The sequence below is a fragment of the Herpailurus yagouaroundi genome, unplaced genomic scaffold (assembly GCF_014898765.1).
Source record: "Herpailurus yagouaroundi ecotype Mexico unplaced genomic scaffold, PumYag 139, whole genome shotgun sequence".
In the NCBI taxonomy this organism is placed as follows: Eukaryota; Metazoa; Chordata; class Mammalia; order Carnivora; family Felidae; genus Herpailurus; species Herpailurus yagouaroundi.
This window is the reverse complement of record NW_024412394.1, coordinates 21193767-21219764: the sequence shown is the minus strand read 5'-3', so window position 1 is coordinate 21219764 and position 25998 is coordinate 21193767. Positions and strand designations below refer to the sequence as shown.

The following is a 25998-nucleotide window of genomic DNA, read 5'->3' as shown; positions in this document are numbered from 1 at the left end:
ACACACACACACACACACACACACACACACACACACACACACACACAGAGGAATATTACTCAGCCATAAGGAAGAATGGAATCTTTCCATTTGCAAAAACATGGATGAGACCTGTAGGGTATTATGCCAAGTGAAGTAAGTCAGAGAAAGACAAATAATCATGATCTCACTTACAAGTGAAACCTAAAAATACAAAGTAACCGAAAAAAAACAGTCTCTGAAATACAGAGAACTGGTGGTTACCAGAGGTGAGGGGAGTGGGAGGATGGATAAAAGAGATAAAGGAGATTAAGAAGTACAGACTTCTAGTTACAAAGTTAGTAAGTCATGGAGATGAAAAGTACAATATAGGGAATATAGTCAATAATGTTTTAATAATGTGTGGTGATAGAGGGTGACTGTACTTATTGTGGTGAGCACTGAGTAGTGTACAGAGTTGTTGAATCAGTAGGTTATACATCTGAAACTAACATAACATTGTACGTTAATTATACTGCAATGAAAAGATATTGTACTTTACTAAGTGGTGAAATTGGTTGCTATCGAACTTAATTGTGTATTTGTGAGAGGATATTAGATCATTAATTTTCCAATAATTTCAAAATCATTCAACTTGAATCTATTGCTACCTTATGAAGTATATTATTAGACCTAAGATCTCACATTCTTCTTCAAGTCTTTAGTGACTCCACTGTAGCCTTAAGTTCTCAAAATAGATCTCCAACCCCTTGTTAGGCTGCCCTAGGCCTGCCACCACAACCTTACTGCTTGTCATGCTCCCCCTCACTCAAATCCCCTGGGCTGGAGGCCTCACATAGGCAGGCTGGTCTTTACGGTATTGCTTCTGCCTCCTTCTCTGGACAATCTCTATTTGCTTCCTAAGTCTCAATTTACACAGACTTCATTAACAGGTGTTTCTGGACTATGTTCCTGTACCACACACGTGGCATATCCCCAGTTCTGCTGTCCACACAGTATTTCCACTGCTTATTTATTTTTAATTTAAATTTGAGATATAAATAACAAAAATATATATGTTTAAAGTGTACATCATTGTGTTTTGATATATGCATACATTGTGAAAGGATTCCCCACACACATCCACCACTTCACATTACTGTGTGTGTGTGTGTGTGTGTGTGTGTGTGTGTGTGTGTGAACGTAAGTTCTACTGTCTTAGCACATTTTTTTTAAAGTTTATTTATTTATTGTGAGAGAGAGAGCATGAGTGCAGAAAGGGCAGTAAGAGAATCCCAAGCAGGCTCCATGCTGTCAGAGTGGAGCCCAATTTGAAGCTCAAATGCATGAACTGTGAGATGATGAACGGAGGAAAAAGTCAGTAGTTGGATGCTTAACTGACTGAGCCACCCAGGTGCCCATAACACATTTTCATTATACAATAGAATATTATCAACTATAGTTACCATGTTTAACATCAGATCCTCAGAACTCACTCATAGCTAGAAGTTGGCACTCTTTTTCCAACTTCTCCCTATTTCCCTCACTCCCACCCTATCTCTGTTAACCACTTTCTATTCTTTTCTTAATTTTTTAAAATTCTTTTACATTTTTTTGAGAGACATATTGAGATAGTGCTCGAGTGGGGGAGGGGCAGAGAGAGAAGAAGACACAGAATCCGAAGCAGGCTCCAGGCTCTGAGCAAGCTGTCGGCACAGAGCCCGATGCTGGGCTCGAACCCACAAACTGTGAGATCATGACCTGAGTTGAAGTCGGATGCTCCACTAACTGAGCCACCCAGGAGCCCCATATTCTTTTTTTTTCTTTAAGATTATACATACAAGTGATACCATGCAGTATTTGTCTTTCTCTGTTTGACTTTTTTTTAAATTTTTTTTTAATGTTTATTTTTTTTTTAAATTTTTAACATTTATTTATTGTTGAGACAGAGAGAGAGAGAGCATGAACAGGGGAGGGTCAGAGAGACAGGGAGACACAGAATCCGAAGCACAGAGCCCGACGCGGGGCTCGAACTCATAAGCTGTGAGATCATGACCTGATCTGAAGTCAGACGCTCAATTGACTGAGCCACCCATGTGCCCCTCTCTGTTTGACTTATTTCACTTAGCATAATGACCTCAAGGTCCATCCATGTTGTTGGCAATGAGAGATTTCTTTCTCATAGTTGAAGAATATTTCATTGCATATTTATTCCGTATTTTGTTTATGCATTAATCTGTTCATGGACATTCAGGTGTTTATATATTAACTATTATGCATAATGAGTGTTCAATGTCATTATTATCAGGAAAATGCAAGTCAAACCACAATGAGATATAACCTCACACCTATTAGAATGGCTACCATCAAAAAAACAAGAGATAATAAATGCTGGTGAGGATGTGGAACAAATAGAAATCTGCACTGTTGGTGGAAATGTAAATTGGTTTAGCCTCTGTGGAAAATAGTATGGAGGTACTTCAAAAAATTGAAAATAGAACTAACATATGATCCAGTAATCCTACTTTTGGGTACATATACAAAGGAACTGAAAACAGGGTATTGAAGAGATATCTGCACCCCCATGTTTATTGCAGCATTATCCACAGCTGATTTACATGTCAGTGTTCCACTTATTAGGAGAAAGACTGTGTGTGTCATAGTCACAGCATCGAACACAGGGTTTACCACTTAATATTACTTAGTGTTTGATACCTATCTTCAAAGTGACTAAATATTGCTAAACATATACAGTTTCAATAGAAACTCTCTATCTCTTATATAAAAAGGAATTTTTTTCTTGATTTCTTTGTGGAAAACAGGACTACCTGATACTATAGTACCTAAGGGTACAAAAAGAACAAAACACCTGTATTCAGTGAGGATACTTGGCAAGTCTGTGAATCAGTGAACAATTCACACGCTGATTTTTGTTTTTTGTTTGTTTGTTTGTTTAGGTCTGCTAATTTTCCTTAAGTGAGCTCTGGTTGGATTATTTAATTCAATTTTAATTGGTGTTAGATCTAAGGTGGAACAGGAATTAGGGAATATCCATTCAGGTAACATGACAACTTAATTATAGATGCCTATACAAAAGAAATCTGATATGACTCTTGTTGAAACATTTGCAAAGAAACTATGAAAAAAATACAAAGAGGAAATATATTCTATATTGAATATAGGCTGTACAGTTTAAACTGCAGGCATGGAAATCCATAAAATAAATGTATTCACATGTGTCTAAGAACTCCTTAAAATGATATCTTTATTAGTTGAAGTCTTAATTTTATTCCAAAAACATAGTTTCTTAGAATAAGTAATATTTCAGATGAGGAATAGTTAGTTCATATATAGGCAAATTTCCAGGCAGAAAAGATATTGTGGTAAGAACAAGGAAGTTACAGATATTGTGAAGGAATCTACCAGAAGTTTTAAGTTGTTGAAATATGAACTTCAAGATAACGGTAACAAAGAAAATGGTCATGTAAACATAATGTAAGACTATGATAAAAGATGGGGCAGTACAACATATCCTGCTGCCAAAACATGAAGGGCCTCCCTAGCAATGGTAACAATCTTGGATTTCATCCAGTAGGTGATGGAGAGCCACAAAGTATTTTAAACAAGGAAATTATATTTGAACTTTAAGTTTGTACTTTAGAAAAAATTTTCTGGCAGATCTGTAAAGGGTTGATTCCAGGAACATAGGACCAAGCAGATCAGGTGATAGTCTCTTTTACTGAATCAAGCAAGAGATATTGATGGGTTTGTGTCTAGGGCATATAAAATGCAGAGTAGGAGAAGGGGGTTATTGGAAATTTATTTAGGAGCTAATATTAATAGGACCTCATGATTGGCTAAATTAGGAAGGCAAGAAAGAGAGAAAAAGGGAGAGGAGGCTTTGTGCCTGAACTGTGGAAGAGGCAGTGGAAAGAGACAAGTTAAAGGACAGGAATCATTTCAGGTTGTCATATTAGCTCACAAAGTGAAATCTCACCCCTTATTTATTGAGGCACTTACTGACAAAGCTCTTGTTCTTGACTTGGCACTTCATTCCTTTCAGCTACCACTATTCTAAAGGTTCATCCCTTATCAGCTTCCTACAAAACTATGTTTTCTTCCTGCTTGGCTGGTGATACTGCCTCGTGATTAGTGAAAATAATTTGGCTCATCTGGCATAATTTTGCTCAAATGTCTGGCCCACTAACCACAGAGGTTTACGGAGTAGGGTTCTGGGGCTCAATACTGAGCCTCAGAGGGTCTACAAATAGATTCTGCCCTTAAGAATCTTATAGTCTGTTAAAAGGAAACCACAGGCCCAAAATGCCATCACTTAGTTTAAAGCCCCAAGTCAGTAAATCAAGATTTAATTCCTAACTTAACTGCAGTTTCAACCCCCGAGGAATAAAACCTTTAACCAGTCAACATGGCAAATTTACTGATAGACCCCTTCTATTCTCCTTAGGAGGCTGACCTTGCCCAAAACAGTGGAATCTTTGCTACTAATATTTCATTTTTTCTGCTCCCTCTCTACCTTTAAAAACTTTCTTTCCCCCTGTAACTCTTTGGGGCTCCCATCTACTTGCTAGATGGGATGCTGCCTGAATCATTAATCAGTTAATAAAGCAAATTGGATCTTTAAGGTTTACTCTGTTGAATTTTTGCTATTTAACAACTTCCATTACTCATGATAGTGCACCATAGAGATTAAGTGCAGTGTTTTGGAGCCAGACCAACCTGAAAACATACATGGGTATAGATGCCAATACAAAATAAGAAAAAAATCTCATGAAGACTTTTAACACCACAGATTTTAAACTGTTACAAAATTAAGCAGTAAGAATAAATAGAACATGACCAATTTTTATGAACTCAATGTTTGTGTCCCACTCCCAGCCAAGTCATATGTTGAAATCATAAAGTCCATGTTATATTTTTAGAAGATAGGAACTTTTGGTAAGTACTTAGGTCACAAGAGTAGAATTCTCATGAAAAAGACTAGGCTCTTAGGAGAAGAAATGAGGTGGTTTCTGCCTTGGTCATGTAAAAATACAAAATGAAGACAGCCATTTGAAAATCAGCAAGAGATACCTCACCAGACATCAGATCTGTTGGCACCTTTATTTTGGATATCCCAGCCTCCAAAATTGTGAGAAACAAATGGTTGTTTTATGAGCCACATGGTTGATAGTATTGTAACAGCCCAAACTAAGACACCAACATTTATACCAGAAATGAATGAAAGATTATTTCAATAACAGGAAAGTAAACATAACATATATAACATATATAGATTAGAAAACAATTTCTTAAGAAATGAAGACAAAAATTGATAAATACTTGCTCGTGATAAACCCTCTTTAAACTAAGAGTAGATGGATACCTTCCTAGATGGAGTTCATGAATATTATCTACCAAAACCTTACAATGAATATTATACTAAATGATTATTTTTTGATTGATCCTGTTTCTAATATGTCTATTGCTGTTTTAGCACTGTATAGATTTTAGCCAATACAATAAGAAATAAAAAGTAATTAGGACTTAAAAAATCATATGTATTTTCAAATGGTTATTTATAGTGATGGAATATATATTCTCTTGGAATTTCATGTAGACAGTCCTATCATATGTAGTAACCGTTGTGTGGCTGTGGGAATGAGAATATATATAGTATTAACAGTATTCAGCAAAGTTTCAGGCTAAAAAATATTCAAAATAGTAGTGTTCCTACACAGAGTAATTATCAATCAAGATATAACAGAGTAAATAAAATATTCATGTTAGAAATTAAAAAAAAATCTATAGAATACTAGAAGAAACCAGATATGTGTTCAAAACAAATATATACTGAACTTTTGATGAAAACCTGCACAAATTAAAAATGATATTCAAGAAATGCAAAGAAATCAGAATAAACAGCTAGATATATAATGTTCATGGGGGAGAGAATTCACTGTCTTAAAGATGACAAGTATCCCAATATTGATTTATTAAGTTTATATTCTTTGAAATGATTCTAACAGCTTTGTTCATGAAACTTAAAAACAAAATCTATAAATGTCATTTATGACATACCCGAACAACATCATGCTCAAAGATGAAAAGTTGAAAGTTTTTCCTCTAAGATTAGGAACAAGACAGGAGTGCCCCCTTACCACTCCTATTCAACATAATTCTAGATGTCCTAGCCAGAGCAATCAAATAAGAAATAAAGAAAGGAGGAAAACTGTCTTTGTTTACAGATGCTATTGTCTTATATACAGAAAATCCTAGACTCCATAAAAACATGACTAGAATTATTAAATTCAATAAAGTTGCAGTATACAAAATCAAAAGATAACAATTGTGTTTCTGTACACTAACAACAAAACATCCAGAAAATAAAGAAAATAAACCCATTCATACGAACAAAAACAATAAAATACTTGAGAATAAATTCAATAATGGAGTATTGATCTCTACAGTAATAGATCTCTACTCTGACTCTAAAACTTTGATAAACAAAATTGAACAAACTCAACAAATGGAAAGATATCTTGTATTCGTGGATTTTAAGAATTAATGGGTAAAGTGGGTGATGGGCATTGAGGAGGGCACCTGTTGGGTTGAGCACTGGGTGTTGTATGGAAGCCAATTTGACAACAAATTATATTTAATATAAAAGTAAATAAACAGTAAAAAATCTTTAAATTAAAAAAAGAATTAATATGGTTATGATGTCCACATTGTGCATACTGAATCCGTCTACAGATTTGATGTAACCCCTATCAAAGTTCCAGTGGCATTTTTCACAGGAAAAAAAAAAAACCTGAAAAGGTCCCAAATAGCCAAAGCAGTTTCGAGAAGCAAGAACAAAGCTGGAGGCATCATGCTGCCTGATTTCAAATTCTACTATACAGCTATACTACAAAGCTAAACAGTATGTTTCTGGCATAAAAATAGACACATAGACCAATGGAACAGAATTCATAGCACAGAAATAAATTCTCACATATGTGTTCAACTAATATTTGCAAGGGAGCCAAGAATACTCAATGGGGAAAGGATGGTCTCTTCAACAAATGGTGTTGGGAACTGGATAACCACACGCAGAAGAATGAAATTGGACTCCTATCGTACACCCCTGACAAAAATTAACTTGAAATGGATGAAACTTTAGAAGACCTGAAACCCTAAAACTGCTAGAGGAAAACAGGGAAAAACTCCTTTACATTGGTCATGGAAGCATTTTTCTGGATATGACATCAAAAGCACAAGCTACAAAAACAGAAAATAAACTATAAGACTATTTGGGACTTCATCAAACTTAAAAGCTTCTGCACACCAAAAGAAACAATCAGGAAAATAAAAAGGCAACCTATGGAATAGGAGAAAATATCTTCAAGTCACATATCTGATAAAGGATTGATAAGAAAAATACATGAAGAACTCATGCAACTCAACAGCAAACAACCCAAATAAACGTGGGCAAAAGAACTGAACACGTATTTCTCCAAAGAAGCCACACAGATGGCCAGCAGATACAAAGAGAGAGGTGCTCAACATCACTAATCTTTGGGGAAATGCAAATCAAAACCATGAGATATTACCTCATACCTGTTAAAATGGCTGTCATCAATGTCCAGCCATCTGGTGAGCCAGGTGGGCAAGGAACTACTGCGCATGGCCTAAAACAAGCCCGGTGATTGGTGAGGAGCACTGCTGGATGTCTGCGTGAAATAGGGGAAGAGCTGCCACAGCATTGGTCAGATGGCCCTCAACCCCATCCTGGTACCCACCTTCCAGCTGACCCTCGTGCTGCATGTGGACTAATGCCTCTGGCCTAAGATCCGGGGGCTATTCAGCTCTGCCAACTCTCCCTTCATCTCTGGCTTCAGCCAGTCCCAGACCCTGGGCATGGGCTTCTGAATCCTCAAGAAAAATCTGTACAGCTCCCAACGGCTGCTCATTGAGGAGAGTTGAACATGGTTCTGGGGACAGACCTTACCCCCATGGCACACATAATTGAACTTTTGGGGTGGACATGGACAGACAGGACCTGAAGAATTGATGCCTGTGTGTTAGAAAACGGACAACAGCCACCTGAGGGAAGGACAATGAGTGTGGGGGGGGGGGGGGGGGAACCACTGTGTTTCCTAGGAAGCTTACTGCAATGTTCAGGTGGCTACCATTAGGGGGCACATGCTCCCCAGTACTGTAACATGAAACGAAGGCTTAGGGGCCAACCAGACTTCTGGGTGGATGTGTATGTTGTACATGCTTATTTTTATTGTTACAGACAATTAAGACGACAGCGGTGTGACAGATCCAGGAGAGCAGGTGGGTGGCATTGGCCTCTCCAAGACATCTATGCTCCTAGGAGTGGCCCTGGAGAGATGGGGAGGTCATCGAGGTGGTCTTAAGGGGCCAAATATGTTTCTTCTTTGTTTTTGTATATTATGTATTTTTGATTAGAGCTTCACTACTGACCTGTGCTAAGCAGCTATCTTGCAGACAAGCGAATGTAAAAACAGGAAGGGGTGGATGTTGAGATCACTTGGGGATCTTTGACACCTGAAGAAAAAATATCCCTGGGAGCTACCTTTAGTTTGCACCCCAATGTGTACTGCAGAGTTGAGCTGTGAGGGGATGGGGCTTATTGGGGTAGGGGCTAAAACTCTTACCCTAAGGGGTACCATCTGGGTCTCATACCTAAAACTGTTTACGAGAAGATACTCACTGTTCATGAATACACTTGATGTTCAGGTATTAAGGCCTATGCAGTATTTTTTTTCTGATAAAAGATTAAAAAAAAAAAAAAGACCTACCTATACCTCATGCTCATTACAGCATTATTTACAATAGCCAGGATACGGAACAACCTCAGTGTCCTTTGATGGATGAAGATGTGGTGTAGAACACACACTCAGTGATGGGAAAGACAATTTTGACAACTTAGATGCACCTTGAGGGCATCATAGTACGTTAGTTAGGTTAGTCAGAGAAAGACAAATTCTGTATGATAGCACTTATATGTGAATGCTAAAAAAGCTGTACTCAGAGAAACTGAGTAGAACAATGGTTACCAGACACTGGCAGGTGGAGGAAATGGGGAGGTTGTAAGATTAACTTCTAGTTGTAAGATTAACTTCTAGTTGTAAGATTAACAAGTTCTGGGCATCTAATGTACAGTATGGTGACCATAGCCGATAATACTATATTATATACTTGAAAGTTGTTAATTGAGTAGATCTTAAATATTGTCACCCCAAAAAAGAAATGGTAATTGACTGGATAGAGGTATTAGGTGATGCTATGGTGGTAATAATTTTGCAATACGTAAATGTATGAAATTGGCACGTTGTATACCTTAAACTTACATAATGTTACGTGTCAATTATCTTTCAATAAAGCTAATGTAATAAGAAAAACAAAACAAAACAAAAGGCAGAGTAAACAAGAAAAGTTTTAGAACAAGATAGGAGAAATTGCCTTATCAAATTCCAGTCAGGAAAGACTTCTTTATGACACAGAAGCCTTCAGGACTGATTTTATCTGGAGCTTAGATAGGATCAGTATGCTTGAGACAATGATCAACAATTAATTCTAAAAGGCTACAAAGTAGGAGAGGGTGTTGGTTTTACCTATGGTAATCCACACAGAGGAAACTTTATCTTTAATCCTCACTAGGTTATTAATCTGAATGAATTTGAGTCACAGAACCAAATGTCAGGTTCAGCTACTGCCATATTATTTATATTTGGAGAACTTTGTTTTAGCTTATATCTATTAAAAATACCCTATAGATGTATATCCAGGTGGGTATATAGAGGCCTGACAGTAGAGGGCTTTCTTAAAACATTAAATCACTACGTCACATTATCACTGTTATGGCCGCAGAATAAGACTTTTACATCTCTTACTTTGTCTTTTTAAAATTTGATTTCTGCAGCTAGGAGTCTAATATTTTTTCCTATATAATCTCAATTTTTTTTTTAAATCAGCAAATCATCCTCATGAAACTGTAATGATACAGACTTTTTTTCAGTTGCTATCACATATTAACAATTAAGAGAATTAATTTCTCTTGGAATTTAGTATTAATATTGTTCACGGTCATTGTTTCTAGAAATGTGTATCTTGACAGAAATTTTAATCCTAGGTGACTATATAAGAGTCTCATTACCAATATTTAAAGTAAATAAAAATTAAGGAATAAAACAAGCTACAATAAAAATAAAATGAGACATTTTATCTAAAAAGTTTTATGTGGTTCCTGATTCCCATGTTTTGGATACTCATTTTTTTTTTTTTTAATGAGCCTGTACATACACAGTATGGCCCTAAAGGTGAGACTCAAGGCGTTCAAAAGAGATTGGAAATATTTTATACTGAAAGCATGTCCCATGTGTTCTGTCAGGAACACAAGAGTATGTGGAGTAGAAAGATGAACAGCTCAATCAGAAACAGAACAAAAGACAAAGCTCCCTTTCTTTCAGCGATGATTCCATCTGGAGAAGTGCCAGGGGGTTACTACATTTAGGTAACAGAAGTAGATACTTTGAGATATTAGAAAATCTGCAGTTGACCTACAGTTTTAGACCAAAATTTGTATCTATTATTATATTTTGAAATGCCTGTATCAAAATATATTTTATTGTCTCATAGGAGCACTTTGGAAAGTTCTATGTTCTAGTGTAACTTTTCTAGAAATTTTTAATAGTTCTTTTTTTAAAATTTTTAATGTTTTCATTTATTTTTGAGAGAGAGAGAGAGAGAGAGAGAGAGAATGAGCTGGGAAGGAGCAGAGAGAGTGAAAGAGAGAAGTACAGAATCTGAAGCAGGCTCCCGGCTCTGAGCTGTCAGCACAGAGCCCGATGCGGGGTTTGAATTTGTGAACTGTGAGATCATGACCTGGGCCAAAGTCAGTGGCTCTCAACTGACTAAGCCACCCAGACACCCCTCTAACTATTAAAGAGAAACAATGAAACAATGAAAACAAAGGCCTAACAGTAAGTAATTTAAATTAGGAATTATAACATTTCTTTTCATTTGCTTTAAAAGAGTTACAGAATTGTTTACATTGCAAAGGCCATTTTTCCCCACATATCTTTATCTCTTTTCTCAGATAAAGACTGTATGGACTCAACACCCCAACCCAACCCAAACATAATCTCTTTGTGACTTTTGACAACATGTATTGTTCCATGTGGGAAGAGACTCTATGTACCATCCATGCACAATTTTCCTTCACGAGCCATGTTTTAATTGTGATAGTCATGTTAGGTGTACCCATTTTGCACGTTACTTCTGAGAAGTCTACCAGATGAAATATATAGCAGCAAGATGAGATCTAAGCATCTGAGGCATGCTTATAATAAAGGAACTTTGCATAATCAGTTTTGGTCTTAGGTGATATTCAAAATAATCCTTAGACCATTTTACAGTAGTTTATCCAAGTACAGCTAAAGAAGACTAGCATTTTCATTGATCATTTGCATGCTCTACTTTAAATTGATCTAAACTGATCAAAAGAATTTATAAGATTCTATATTGGCATACTATGGATTACATTTTTAAACTTAAATCTCTAGATGAAATTAAAATCATATAGTTGTTATTCCAGCTTGAAGAGGATGAAGGCAGATTGTGCGGAGAGAGGAGAGTTTTGGAAGTCATGGGGGGAGAGTGGGCAGAGAGGAGAAAGCTAGGATGCCGTATAAATGAAGAAGAGAACAAAACAAAGTTTAAGAGGAGAGCATACATGTTTAGCACAGGAAGAATAGAAAGGACTTTGTATACAGTTCCAATATATAAAGGTGAAGGTTTTGAGGAAGGCAAGGTCCCAAGAGAGCAGATTGCCTCTTTTGAGAAAGGAAGTAATTCTCTTAGAAAAGTAAGCACAGAGAAACAAAACACCCTACCTATTATATCTTTTTTAAAATTTCTAAAGTATTGACTCTAATTATGGCAGAGATTTGTATTAGTTATGCCCCAAAGGCCCCATAATCACATGCGTATATTGCATATCTGATGGGACTGAATGTCTTGATTTGATGTATTTGTCATTCATATGGATCACAATGAATCATACAAACTTTCTACCCTTGTAGTTTTTTTTTTAATGTTTATTTTTGAGAGAGAGAGATGCAGAGTGTGAATGGGGAAGAGACAAAAAAAGACAGAGACACAGAATCCGAAGGAGTCTCCAGGCTCTGAGCTGTCAGCACAGAGCCCAATGCCGGGCTTAAACTCATGAACCATGAGATCATGCATGACCTGAGCTGAAGTCAGACACTTAAGACTGAGCTGCCCAGGTGCCCCTCTTATACCCTATTAGTAAAGAGCCATATATATGCACACACACACATATATATGTATACACACACACACACACACACACACACATATATATATTTAATGTTTGTTTTTGAGAGAAAAAGAGAAAAAAGAGGAGTGGGGAGTGGGGGAGGGGCAGAGGGAGAGGGAGAGAGAGAATTCCAAGCAGGCTCCATGTTGTCAGCACAGAGCCCAACATGAGCCTCAGTCTCACGAACCCTGAGATCACGACCTGAGCTGAAATCAAGAGTCAGACACTTAACCAACTGAGCCATCCAGGCTCCCCACAGCCATTTATATTCTTATTAAGTTTTGCTACTATTTAATGTCTCTAAGTTATAAATAGGATGACTTCATTATTCATGTATTTAGGGTAGTTTTGCAGCTGCCACAGTGGCATTATTGACTGTCTTGAGTACTTCTTCAGTTTAAGTTCAGAGTCCAAGTACATTTAAAATATAAAATACTGGGGCGCCTGGGTGGCGCAGTCGGTTGGGCGTCCGACTTCGGCCAGGTCACGATCTCGCGGTCCGTGAGTTCGAGCCCCGCGTCGGGCTCTGGGCTGATGGCTCAGAGCCTGGAGCCTGTTTCCGATTCTGTGTCTCCCTCTCTCTCTGACCCTCCCCCGTTCATGCTCTGTCTCTCTCTGTCCCAAAGATGAATAAACGTTGAAAAAAAAATTAAAAAAAAAAAATAAAATATAAAATACTGATTTGCAAAATGATGGTCTAATTTGATGGTTTTTTGAAATTCTGATGAAGTGATGGTTGGTTTCTCTTATCTTATTCAAAGGATGGTTTTAAGGGAAATACCAAAATACATCAATTTTCATTAAGTAAATTTACTAGTTGAAGTAACATGAAGGAAGAAATTAGTTATATTCTTGTTCTTACTATGTGCCAAGTATTCTACTCAAAGGGTGTTTCAAATTTAGCAAATCTTTGCCTATTTGGTTTTAGTCCTTCCCACTACCTTACTGATTATGAGGCATTGAAACACAAGCTAAACCTTTGCAAAACCAGTGCTGTTTGGTAGACACAGCATTATTTGGAGAATTATAATATGATTTTCCTTTCTTGTTTCTTTTCTTTTTTGCAAATTTTAAAATACTGTACATGTGTCACTCACAGTTGGAGATTTTGGAAAGCCAAGGAATGTGTTCCACATGTTTCTTTTTTTTTTGACCCTCCAAAAAACAATTTACTCTCAAAATAAAAAAAAAAATCTTTACTACCTTAAAGAATGTCTAGATGACTAAAAAATACAACAGATCATTATTCTTTAGGATGTTTATACTGCTTGCCAACAAAGCACAACAGAATAATTTTACAAATTAGATTTTTGTGTTTCTTTTTCTTTTCCTCCATATTCAGGGCACAGAGTTAAATGATTTTGGTTCCAAGTCCTGTAGCAGCACCCTAAGGGCAAAAGTCTTAATAAAACACATTAAGTTGTTTCTCATGAGCAGATATTACATCTTATATTTTATGTCTCATAGAGATTTCCTACTTAATGTTACTTGGTCAGATAAATGTTTAAATGTTGCTAGTGTTTTAGTAATAAGAAACGTTGATATTAAAACCTATCTTCATACCAAATTTCAGACATTTCTGGGTTAAAAAACACTGACACACAAAAATGTGCAGATACATGGGCTATACAGCTCACTAGTAACAATGGAGTATTTTTCCTCCCTTGGATGAAAGTGACAAGTGAGTTCAATATATTTATTTTAGAAAAGTGTTCAGCCCATGGATCGGATCAGTATATTCAGTTTTGAATGTGTGTCTTTTTTTAGTTTTTCTAGGAAAAGGTTATAATATTTTCTTCAGATTCCTCAGATTCCTTAAGGAATCTATGACTTGTAAAACATTTGGAACTGTGACTTAGAAGAAGAGTTTTTTTTTTATATATTGAGAAGCATGATGATTTATAGTGCAATAAACATGTTATTCCCTTAATGTTAAATATACATTTTAACTGTAACATATTTTATCAGAATAATATATTAGAAGCACAAAATATGCTCACCCAATCACCTAACACATATAGACTGTCTGCCTACCATGTACAAACCTCTGCTATAAATGTATGATATTTGGCAGGTATAATATTAGCACCTTGATTGCCATTTTATTAAAACTTTATAGGGAGCTCTTAAGCATCTCTCATTTCCTTTATAATTAGGAAAGTAACCATGAACTCTATCCTTCCTCTTTTTTTAGAGAATATTTTTATATACTCTAAAAGTAAGACCTCAAGAGGGAACTATTTTACCAACTCACTTTTCAAATATGGAAAGTGAGACCCAAAGAAGTAAAGTAACTCTTCCAAAGTCAAATATCTAGTAACTGAAGAACTGCAAGCAAAGCCAAAGCCCCTGTCTATTGTGTTCCCCCAAACCTTGTCTGGTAGCAAATGATGTTTATAAATATGTGGTTGGTGAAAGGGACAAAAACTTGGTAAAATTAAACCTCAGTGCTATGACTCTCAATTGTCATTCATCTTCAGTTAAGAAAAAATGAGTTATTTGTTCACGTAACTGGTTCAGTTTTGAGTTAACTACCAACTTGACATGATATTTTTAGTTTTACATATATCGCAATAAATAACTAGCACATTTTCCATAGACAACTATATGATGTACTTTATTTTGTGTAAAGTTTTGGATTTCTTTTATCCTTAGTGAGATAAGATGCCTGGAAGTGTTCCTCCTCTGTAAAATTTCAAATACAGCTATACTTTAGAGAAGCATTCATGCATTTGTTAGATGGCTTACAAACTTTGATATAAGTTCCTTCTGGACATGTGAGATGATGTGAGTAATTGATACAAGATTAGGCACTGGCCTGAAATACTGAGAAAGAACGGATGTAATTCTATTAAGAAATGGAATAGTATTTACAGATATCTCATGGACATTAGCTGTAAAGAAGATTCTGAGGTTCTAAATTAAATAGTAATTATGTAATATGGTTGAAATACACACACACACACACACACTGATAGCTATATATGGATATGTATATCTCCTGTATTTATAGATAAGCTATCTTAAACATATTCAATAACATAGCATTTGACTGAAATTTAAAAAGTATGTGTATGTACGTATCACAATCGTTTAAGAACCCATTCCATTAAGCATCTAGACTTATAATATTGCATATAACCTTTATTTTTGTCCCATTTAGTGAGTTGTACATAGAAACCACTTAATAAATGTTTTCATAGTAAATAATATTTTGGATACTTCTACAAAATTGGGCTACATCGTGGGAAGAATCGAGCTCATGTTAAATATCAATAAACAGGAAACTGTTATTAACAAGTTCAGTCATTGGTGTTTTCAGTTCTTTTTGAAGGACTACTCCCAAGTGCCATACTCTGTAAAATCATCCTACTCTTCAGGGCCAGATTCAGATGTCATTTCCTCCATGCAACCTGCCCTGATTAACGTGGCCTGAAATAATTTCCTTCCTCCTTGAACTCTTATATTTTCCTAATTGACTTGAATTAGTACTTCTCACAGTCGTCCTTCTGTGTATTCATATGTACATCATACCTTCTCTACTAGGTTATAAGGTGTTTTTTTTTTTTTCTATCAAGAACTGTATCTTAAATATACTGGTATGCTGAGCCTTTGTAAGGGTGTATTTGGTAAGTATTGGTTGATTGACAATGCTGAATATGTTCATAAGAGCTATCATTTCATAGTAATTTTGATCGAAGAGGTCTCCTTGTGAAATCAGAACTATTTCAACTAATGGATATTTATGAAATTCATATTGTATCGTCCAAGTAAGAAACTACATAGCCTGTAGTCAATTACAGGAGACTTTTATTCAAGTAAACATGTTTTATTTGACAGGAAAAACAAACATGTCTTTAATTAATTTGTTAATAGCTTCATCAGCTTTGGCCAGTAACATTCTCCCTAGTCCACTGTAGTTGATTAATCCAAAACATCATGACCTATCATACAGTAAAATGTTTTGTGATATGGAAAAAAAGTATAATGCCCCAAGATGTTTTCCATTCTATTCCTATCATTGAAAAAATGCTGATACTCCCATCTGCTATCCTAATGATACACACCTTATTAAAATGTACTTGTCTACAATATCTGGCCCTGGTAACTGTCTGGTGTTATTTTCTAACACTGTCTCCCTGTTTCCTACTACTCTGTCATTGTGGTCTGCTCACTGCTCTGAACACACAGAGCATCATCCCTTTTCAAGGCTTTTGTTCTTTGTTCATTTTGCCTTATAGGCAATTATTTCATATAAGTTCTTTAGTTCATTTTCCTATTTCACCCAGGTCTCAGCTCAAATACTCCTTTCTCAAGCAGTGTTCCGTAGAAGAATAATGGTGTACATTGGCATCTCTCCCCTGTAAATTGTTTCCTGCATCATTCTTATCTTGTGGTTTAACCATGTTAAGTGTTTTATCCTCCATCAGAAAGATGGCTCCATGAAAGCATATATTTGTACATGTTATGTACATGTTATTTTCCACTACTCTAGAGCTGACACCCAGAACAATGTAGGAACTCAATAAATATTTGTTAAATGACATGATGAAAACTTGCACTACTGAGCATTAAATGATGTTGCAAGTTTTCTAAAAACAAAGACCTAAAGAGTTACACAAATCTTGTTATGGTATTGACACTTAAATGGAATATAATGAGTGGCTTCCACAAAAGCAATTTACTGAAGAATTCTTGTTTGATCTGTGAAAATAACACCTTCCTTCTTCTTTTTTTTTTTTTTATTTTTTTTTCAACGTTTATTTATTTTTGGGACAGAGAGAGACAGAGCATGAACGGGGGAGGGGCAGAGAGAGAGGGAGACACAGAATCGGAAACAGGCTCCAGGCTCTGAGCCGTCAGCCCAGAGCCTGACACGGGGCTCGAACTCACGGACCACGAGATCGTGACCTGGCTGAAGTCGTACGCTTAACCGACTGTGCCACCCAGGCGCCCCAACGCCTTCCTTCTTCTAAGAAACCATTTCCTTACCAGGCTGACCATGTACTTCTTGTGAGGGCAGAGAAATTACAGCACCTTCCCCATCCTCACACACACACACACACACACACACACACACACACACACACACACACCACCCCTCCTAAGTATAGGAAATGGTACACTCATGACCATCCTACAAGAAATCTTTGTACTCTAGTGCACTTTGCTTCAATAACTAGTTAGAAATGGACATATGATTCAAGGGGGCTCAATGAATATCCCTTTCCCAGTAGTTTCCTGGTTGGAGCTCATGAAAAAGTGCTCACTTTTCTTACATAAAATTCTGTGACCTTTGGTATAGAATATATGAAAAAAAAATAAAGCCAACACAGAAAATAAATGATGGGGGGTGGGTGAAGAGAAAGGGAGGGAGTAGGGAAAGAGACAGAGAGAAAGAAACAGAAAGGGTCCAGTCTTTCCCAAGATTAGGGGAACTCTCCGCAGTCCACTTAAGTGAACCAACACATTTCCCCCATTTTTATTCCCTTAAGTAATTCAACCTGATCATCCTGATTAATACAGGATACAATATAGTAAAATTAATGAATGGGATATTCATCAGGAGGTTTTAAGATATATGTGGGGGAAAATTGTCCATCACGAGACTTATTTTTTATGTTTTATAAGAACTATCAGTAAATGAAAGAAAATAACCTTAAAATAGGATTCAGGGAAGCTATCTCTGCAGGAGTCTGAGCTGATGAGATCCTGGTATAGATCTTTCTGATAAACTAAATTCATTTAAGACTAGAATTCAAATACTTAGAAGAGGGAGGACTGTATATTTCTTAAAAGGTCTTCCTTTAATATTTTCTCAATCTGCCTTTGACAACAGCTAGGTGGAAACAAATTCAGATTGAACTCTATGAAAAGGATGCTTGAGTCTCTCAGGGTCCAGCCAGAAAGCAGGAGCCATATAAGCAACTGAATCCAGGAAATTGTGTACAGGTGAAAGGAGAACCATAAAACTAAACATTAGGCATCAAAGCAACCAAAGATGAGTGAGATCTGGGTTAGGGCAGGGTAACCCAGTGCCCAGGGTACACTCATTTTCAGGTGTTAACTGTATTTGCTCCACCCTGAGAGTGGATATCTCCTTATATCTTGCACCCTGGTGCTCTCACTTTTAAAGTGGCACTCCTGAGATTAGCAGCAACATCGGTGAGGCCATGAGGCTGGACAAAGAAGACATTGTTATAGGAGCCCACCATCCAGAGTCACCAGGACGGACGTGGAACCATGATGGGCCTGTCCATGGTCAACATTTAGAGACAATGAGGAAACAGGCTGTGCTAAAAATACCACCTGAAACAGAGGGGGAAATGTTCTAGCTTCTTCCTCCATCAGAGCCTTCTGTTGGCTGAACCAGTTGGAATCTAGCTGACATGGAAGTTGGGGGAATGCAGGCTACACAGCTCAGTCCACTGTGTTAAGGAACCAAAAAGGGTGGGGTGCCTGGGTGGCTCAGTTGGTTGAGCCTCTGACTCCTGATTTCGGCTCAGGTCATGATCTCATGGTTCATGAGGTCAAGCCCCACATCAGGCTCTGTGCTGACAGCATGGAGCCTGCTTGGGATTCTCATTCTCTCATTCTTTCTCTCTCTCACTCTCTCCCCCCTCCACTCCCCTGCCAATGTGAATGTTCTCGCTCACTCTCTCAAAATAAAAAACAAAATAAAACAAAACCAGGAACCAAAAAGGGGCAGACAAGCAGACACTTGAGTATCACTGGGCTACACACTTTGGAATCAGAGATGCAGGTGGAAGGTTTCTCGTTCTGTTGTAAAAGTTGAGGAGTCTAACTTTATTCTCACCCAAACAGGATATTTGGCCATATAAATCCATTTTCCCATGGTTAATGTTGTATTTTCCTACTTATTTCATAAGTGATTTCTTTTTCTCTGAATGTTATCTAGCCAAGAGAGGGAATAGTACTTGGACTCATATCTAAAAATTCCTATCTGCTTCTCTATTTTAACTCTTAACTAAGGACGGCATTGAATCTTAGGTGCTTGTAAGTATTAAAGTTAAAACAAATCCTAAGCTTTTGTAACTGTAGTGGTATTTGGCAGGCTTGCCATATACACCAAATATGTATGGTTTTGACACCTTTGGAGACTCTTCAAGTTTTTTTCTTAAACTGTGTGTTAAAAGTCTTTTTTTCTTGGCTATTAGCACTGGACACACAGTTGTATGCCATCTAGAAGATAATTGAATGTTACCATCCCAAGAAGTCACTGTGTCTTTGCTTAGAATTTGCCTGTCATGTACAGATGCCAAGGAATGGACCTACCACAGGAATGTGTTACCTCAAATCACAATAGCAGAAACACTTAATATTTTAATGTGATCTATGTTTATAACTTTATGACAAAATTAGATGGTATTGAGCAAGCTAAGTTAAATATGCATTTATAGAAAGCCTTAGGATTGGATAAAATCCTAGAGAGCCTCAAAGCCAGTAGCTTCACTCACTGGAGAAGGGATTCTTTCTACAATCTTTAGACCGTCTTTTAATAGTTTCAGTGGCACGGAGATAATTATTTTGAGTGTTAACCATTTAATTTGGGGCAGCCTTAAATGGCTACCGAGTTCTCTCTCATAATCAAGCAAAATCTACTTCTGTCCATTTTCCTGGGGAGTCATACAAAATATGTCTACTTTCTTGACCACATAATGATCTTGAACTATGTAACTACAACTATTATCTACCTCTGAGCCTTATCCAAAATGCTCACAATTGCCTCAACCATTGATCCTATCATGTTTTCCAGATATGTTGGTTTGCTCCAAACCCACTTCACCTGCTATATATTTAAGTGTATACTTTTGTTTTCCTACCTTCTCTGAATAATTGGCTTCAACTGGAGGAAAATCCATTTTGATTTAATGTATATTCAGCTTTCTCTTTTCAAGTTATACTCACTGCTTAGAAAACTTAACACCATTATAACCATAAATATCTTGTGAGATATTCTGATCAATTGTGTCTCTAGAGTAAGCAAGTTTTTTGGTAAGTCATTTGGGAATCAGAATGAACTTGAACTATTTGAAATGAACAATAAGGATGTGAGTGGTAATCATACAGTGATATAACATTGTGAAATGTTTTAAACTTTCTATGTAAACAAGTGACAATGTTCAGTTTAATAATCCCTCAAGTTTAAATGCTCCAAATGTCTCCTAATAAATGGCTGAAGTCAAATCAGCTGAATCATTTCCATTTAAAACTCAGTGCCTCAAGTTTCCCCTGCCCTTCTTTGCCTTTTGTTCCTATGAGCTTGTCTACTTGAAGGGAGTTTGAGTACTCATCCACCATTAGTCAGGGGTTACCTGGTTTTATGGCATTCTCAGTCCTCACTCATCTCCTCTGATCCATCTCAACATCCTGTTCAGCCTTGCCCCTTGTGATAGGTAATCATGGTGTATAGATGTTGGCTCATACTTGGCTCCTTCCTGATCATTATCCTAGTTCTCTCACATTTGCTTGTGCTCTCTTGCCTCTGGTGAGGGATATACAAAACTGTTGTATGCTTTCTGTGGCCAGTTTGAGTGCTCTATTGTCCTTGAGGCTACCTTGGGTCCCACTTGCCAGGCTCCTCACTTCACCTTTGCTGAGCTGGCATTCTAGCCAGTTGGATGGGAGCTTTTGGGTCTTATGCACTCCCAGAATACACCTTTATAAGCAGGACCACTCTCATGCATTCTAGGGTTTCCCTTAACCTGTCTGAAATTTCTATCACCCATTACCCCAACTACACCCCTAGTACTCAACAGAGAGGAGAAATCTTCAAGCCAGGAAGCACGATGCCATATCTTTTTTGATTGTTTCACTGCCCAAGAGAGGTCAATTCTTTGGGTTATAAGAATGCTTAACCATTAATTTGAACATTACCAAAGCCATTCATCACCCCAGATATAAGTGAGCAAGAATAAATAGGTATACAATTAAAGATTAAGAAGAATTAATGCTAGTTTTGAACAAGCTTGAATGCTTTAAGAAATGACATGTTAAATATCCAGTTTTGTTTTAAATATCTATAATGATTTTCTACTTTTTACTGGAGTTGATTCTGTATCCCATTCCAGCTAATGGATCATCCTTCTATTAGCTGTTAAGCTAGAAGTCTGCTTTTGTCAATGACAAAAGCTTCATTTTAAATACTCATCACCATTGGCTTCATGCATTACCCTAATTTTTCTAACAAGTACTTCTGCTTACATATTTCTTAACCTCTATCCATCTCCATTATTGCTCCCCTGATAACAAACTTTGAGTGAAACAAATGCTTATGATGCCATGATTATTCATGGACCTTAAGTAGTTCTTTATTTTGTAGGAAATAAAGCTCATACCCCAGAGAAAGGCATTCAGGGCCTATCATGATCTGGAACCGCACTCCTTCCACACCTCAACAGCCCCTACAGTACAGGACTCATTAAAATATTCTCAGTACATCCTTGGCCTGTTCATCATATGTGCCTTTTCTCAAGCTGTTCTTTCTCTGTAGAATATATTTTCCCTCACCATCCCCCACTTGTCAACATCCTTCAAGGCCCAAAGCTGAGCCAAACTATTCATCAACCTTTTCACCCTGCCCCTCCTTCCTTGCTCCCTTACAAAATATAGAAACTGTCTCACTGGTGTTTCTGAATAGCTCTGTTTATAATTCTCATAATAACTACCACACTATACTTTGTATTATAGTTCTTTGTTTTTATGAGTATCTTCTCTGCCAGGTCATTAACTTAATGATGTGTTAGTTACTACTCTTTGTTTCCAAGCCACAGTAGCCAACTCAAACTACCTTAAGCAAAAAGGACCCTTTGTTATGAGGATACAGGGATGTCTCATGAAAACCTCCTAAAGAAGTACACACACAAGAGCAGACATTTGGAGACTTTTTCACCTAATCCTGCATCTCAGCTTAATCACTTATCAAATATGTAACACTATGCATGGTCATATTAAATATTCTGTGACTCAGTTTTCTCATTTATAAAATGATGATAGTACCTACTTCCTAGGAATATTATATGGTTGAAGACACTTGACATAGCTCTGATTAAAAGTTATTTCAAAAACAAAGGTAAAGAGGAAGTGAAACTGGACCTCAGAAAGACTGAGAAGCTGTCTGAAATTCAGGTGACATTTCTGATTCAGTGATGCTTCCTGTTCCCTCTTACTGCAGACTGAATTTCTCTGCTTTTCCATTGCTCATATAAAAAGTTGTTTCTCCATAGTTCATATGCTGTACATCTGACCTTTTAGAAAGGTGAATTCTATCTTTGTGTCCGTTATGAGTTCTGGGAGAGGAGACTGTGATTGATTCAATTGAGGTCCGTCAACTGCACTGAATAAGGAGTCACTGAACACACAAACAGGTTCCAGGAACCCATCTTTATGAGAAGACGGTTCTAAGAAAAGGAGGTTTAGGGAACAAACAACATAGGTAGTGAACCACTGAACCATTTCATTTATTTTAGCGTCCTCCTTATGTAGTTCTGTGTTTCCAATCGAATTGTATCAAGTTCATTTATTATCATGTGTAGTTATACTTACACCGGGTCTTGGTATTGCATGTATTGTTTTAGATACATTACTTGTCCAATTCTTTCAAAAATATTTGAGTAATAACTTGTTATGTTCTAAGAGTGATGCCATATACTGAGCCTATGATGAAGTGAGACAGAGGAACGTTCTTGTTCTCATACAGTTAATATATATATCTTGCTGTTTTGACTCTCCACTGCCCCCCAAATTTGGTCCTCCTATTATCCCAATGTCATAAATCCCCTTCTTGGTTTATGAGTATTGATTACATTGACACTTAATTCTTGTCAGCATCACTGTGCTTTCATTATTTTAGCTTTTTTAAAACTTAATATTTAGTTGCATATTTATACCATTAGATAGTCTTCCCACTAACATTCATTTGGAACTAGAATTTATTTACCTCCTACTAGTGAAATTCCAGAGACAAGATCCACCTCTAGAATCCAGATCCACCTCAAGAACTAATGACCTCTGTGACTTTTGGTAACCCCACAAAGAACTCAGGTGCTTAGTTCCCTTTAAATCAATTAATCACAAGGGAAATAGACTAAATTGTATTGTTGTAAAACTCTTGAATTATAGATCCTTATGAAAAATAGTTTACAGAGTCTTATGAAAAATGTATAGGTACAATTTTTATTGTTTCCAGTGTTATTTATTGATCTGTCCACTTTTCTTCCTCCCCATTATCCATCTACCTATTTGTGCACATATCAAAGAGTGTGGGAAGAGCAGGGTAGGGCTGGGTCTAAGAGAAGCTAGTATCAGGGAGCCAGAAAGGACATAACTTGTTTCTGAAATCTCAGCAGATAAACTCAGTCACTGTGTTTCTGAGATTATTGATCATTTGTTTTCCTGAAAACTTCAGGGTCCATGTTGCTTTAATACATCTCTGTACCTCTGTCCATCCTCTCCTCACTCTACTTCAAAGGACAGTTTTCTCCACTAATTTCTAGCTCAACTCCATGTTTCTGCCTTAATCCCAAATTCATCCACATCCCCTAAGGGTTTTGCTCTGTGAATTTTCTCTTCTATGTATGGCATCATTCTTTTTTTTTAAAGTTTATTTATTTATTTTGAGAGAGAGTGCAAGTGGCAGAGGGACAGAGAGAGATGGGGGTGGGGTTGGGGGTGGGAGACAGGATCCCAGTGCAGAGCCCAACACTGGGCTCAAACCCACCAACTGTGAGATCATGACCTAAGCCTAAGTCAGACACTCAACCCACTGAGCCATTTAGGCGCCCCTGGTATCATTCTTTACTTCATTTAATTTGTCCCTTAAGGCTTCCAAGTTATAGGTCTCAGATATTCCCCTTATCTCTCCATTCACATACCCCCAATTATGCCCTAGTTTTAAGACCACATGCCCTCTGTCTCTATATTCTTGACCTATCCTTGTTAAAGCCAACATTTGCAGAGTGTTATGTGCCAAACTATGTGGTAAGCACTTCCCATGGAAGATCTCACAAAATAGTAAACAAGCCATCATTTAGTACTATTATATTCATTTTACAGTTGGTGGGACAGAGAAGTAAAATTATCAACATCATGCAGTTAACAAGTGACAGAACAGGTTCAAATACAGGTCTCCCTAAACTGTTTTTTTAAGTACTAGGCTGTATGCTCTCCATTTGTTTTTCAAGTAATTGCTAGCTCTCCCTGTCCTGTCTATGCTGCAACAATCCATTTCAAAATTTGTCAGTTTCATATCCAGTAGTTTTTCTAGGCTCTTATTTTCCTTAAATAGAAAGCCTTCTCCTTCTGTGAAGCCTTCATTACTGTGGTTTAAGTATTTAGAGAAAATTTTCCCACTCTGGCTTGTGACATTGGACCTCCTCCTGAACTCCTTGTCTCTTTCAGTAACTCATCTTCCTTCATCCACCTCCAAAAAGTATTAACTGAATACTGTGATCTGAATCTCTGATGTTCTTGTCAAGTTTTTTCGGAGAACTCAAAGTGGAGTAAATCAAAGTGAATTCTTTTCCTTATTTTAATTGCTCTAAAAGATAACTGCCTAGGGGCGCCTGGGTGGCGCAGTCGGTTAAGCGGCCGACTTCAGCCAGGTCACGATCTCGCGGTCCGTGAGTTCGAGCCCCGCGTCAGGCTCTGGGCTGATGGCTCAGAGCCTGGAGCCTGTTTCCGATTCTGTGTCTCCCTCTCTCTCTGCCCCTCCCCCGTTCATGCTCTGTCTCTCTCTGTCCCAAAAATAAATAAATAAACGTTGAAAAAAAAAATTAAAAAAAAAAAAAGATAACTGCCTAAAGCAAAAAGAATAGCAACATGTTATGGGCATGTAAATGTATTAGGGGACTATAAAAGTAAAGGTGAGGAAACTACAGCACAAAGGGTGGTTGGATGGAATGGACAATCTACTGTCTTAAGGTCTTTCATTATATGTGGCATGGATATTTGAAGGTACTTATTAAACATTTCTATTGTAAACCATAAGGTAACTACTAAACAATTTAAAGAGGTAGATTACTGATCATTTATTTTCCTGAAAACGTCGAGGTCTGTGTTGCTTTAACACAACTCTGTACCTGTGTCCATCCTCTCCTCACTCTACTTCAAAGGACATTTTTCTGTCCTTTTCTACAGGTTACTGGAGAAGTGCGGTATAGTAGCACCGTCCACTCAAGAACAGGCAAAAGTAGATGATGCCAAGAGAAATCGTCTCAAGAGATAAAATAAAATCATTAAGAAATGCTCCATTAACAAAAGAAAAGATAGAATAGAAACTAGCTGCACAATGGTAGATTTGAACCTATCTCATCAGCTGGTATATCAGCTCTAATTGGCCGTGCCAATATTACTGCACACATCAAAATGAATAGTGACTCAAACATATGGAGGTTTGTTCCTCACTGAATGTGTTTTTTCAGTGGGTATCTAATCATTTCATAATAAATAGCCCATCTTATCTAATGTGTTAACTACTTCCCAATTATCAGACATTTAACTTATGGCCTTTCTCCTGTTACAAATCATGCTACAAAGAATATCTACTCGAACATAAATCTATATTAACATTTCTGGCTATTTTCTTGGGCTAGCTTCATAGGGGAAAAAAAAACCTTTGGGCAGCAATCATTTAATTTCTCAAATCTCTTGTTACTAAATTGTGTACA

The 25998-nt window shown here is 37.1% G+C and overlaps 1 protein-coding gene across 3 annotated transcripts in view; it reads left to right on the top strand.

Moving 5' to 3' along the window:
- HMGCLL1 (3-hydroxy-3-methylglutaryl-CoA lyase like 1) overlaps nt 1–25998 on the top strand; it is a 192363-nt gene that overhangs the window by 156122 nt on the left and 10243 nt on the right. The window contains exon 8 of one of the 3 annotated variants that reach the window (XM_040473799.1): nt 11069–11301. The exons of the other annotated variants lie outside the window; for them this stretch is intronic. Coding sequence (XP_040329733.1) covers nt 11069–11113 — 45 coding nt within the window. The 3' untranslated portion in view covers nt 11114–11301. Of the gene's footprint in view, nt 1–11068; nt 11302–25998 lie in introns of those variants that run through there. 3 annotated transcript variants of the gene reach the window in all.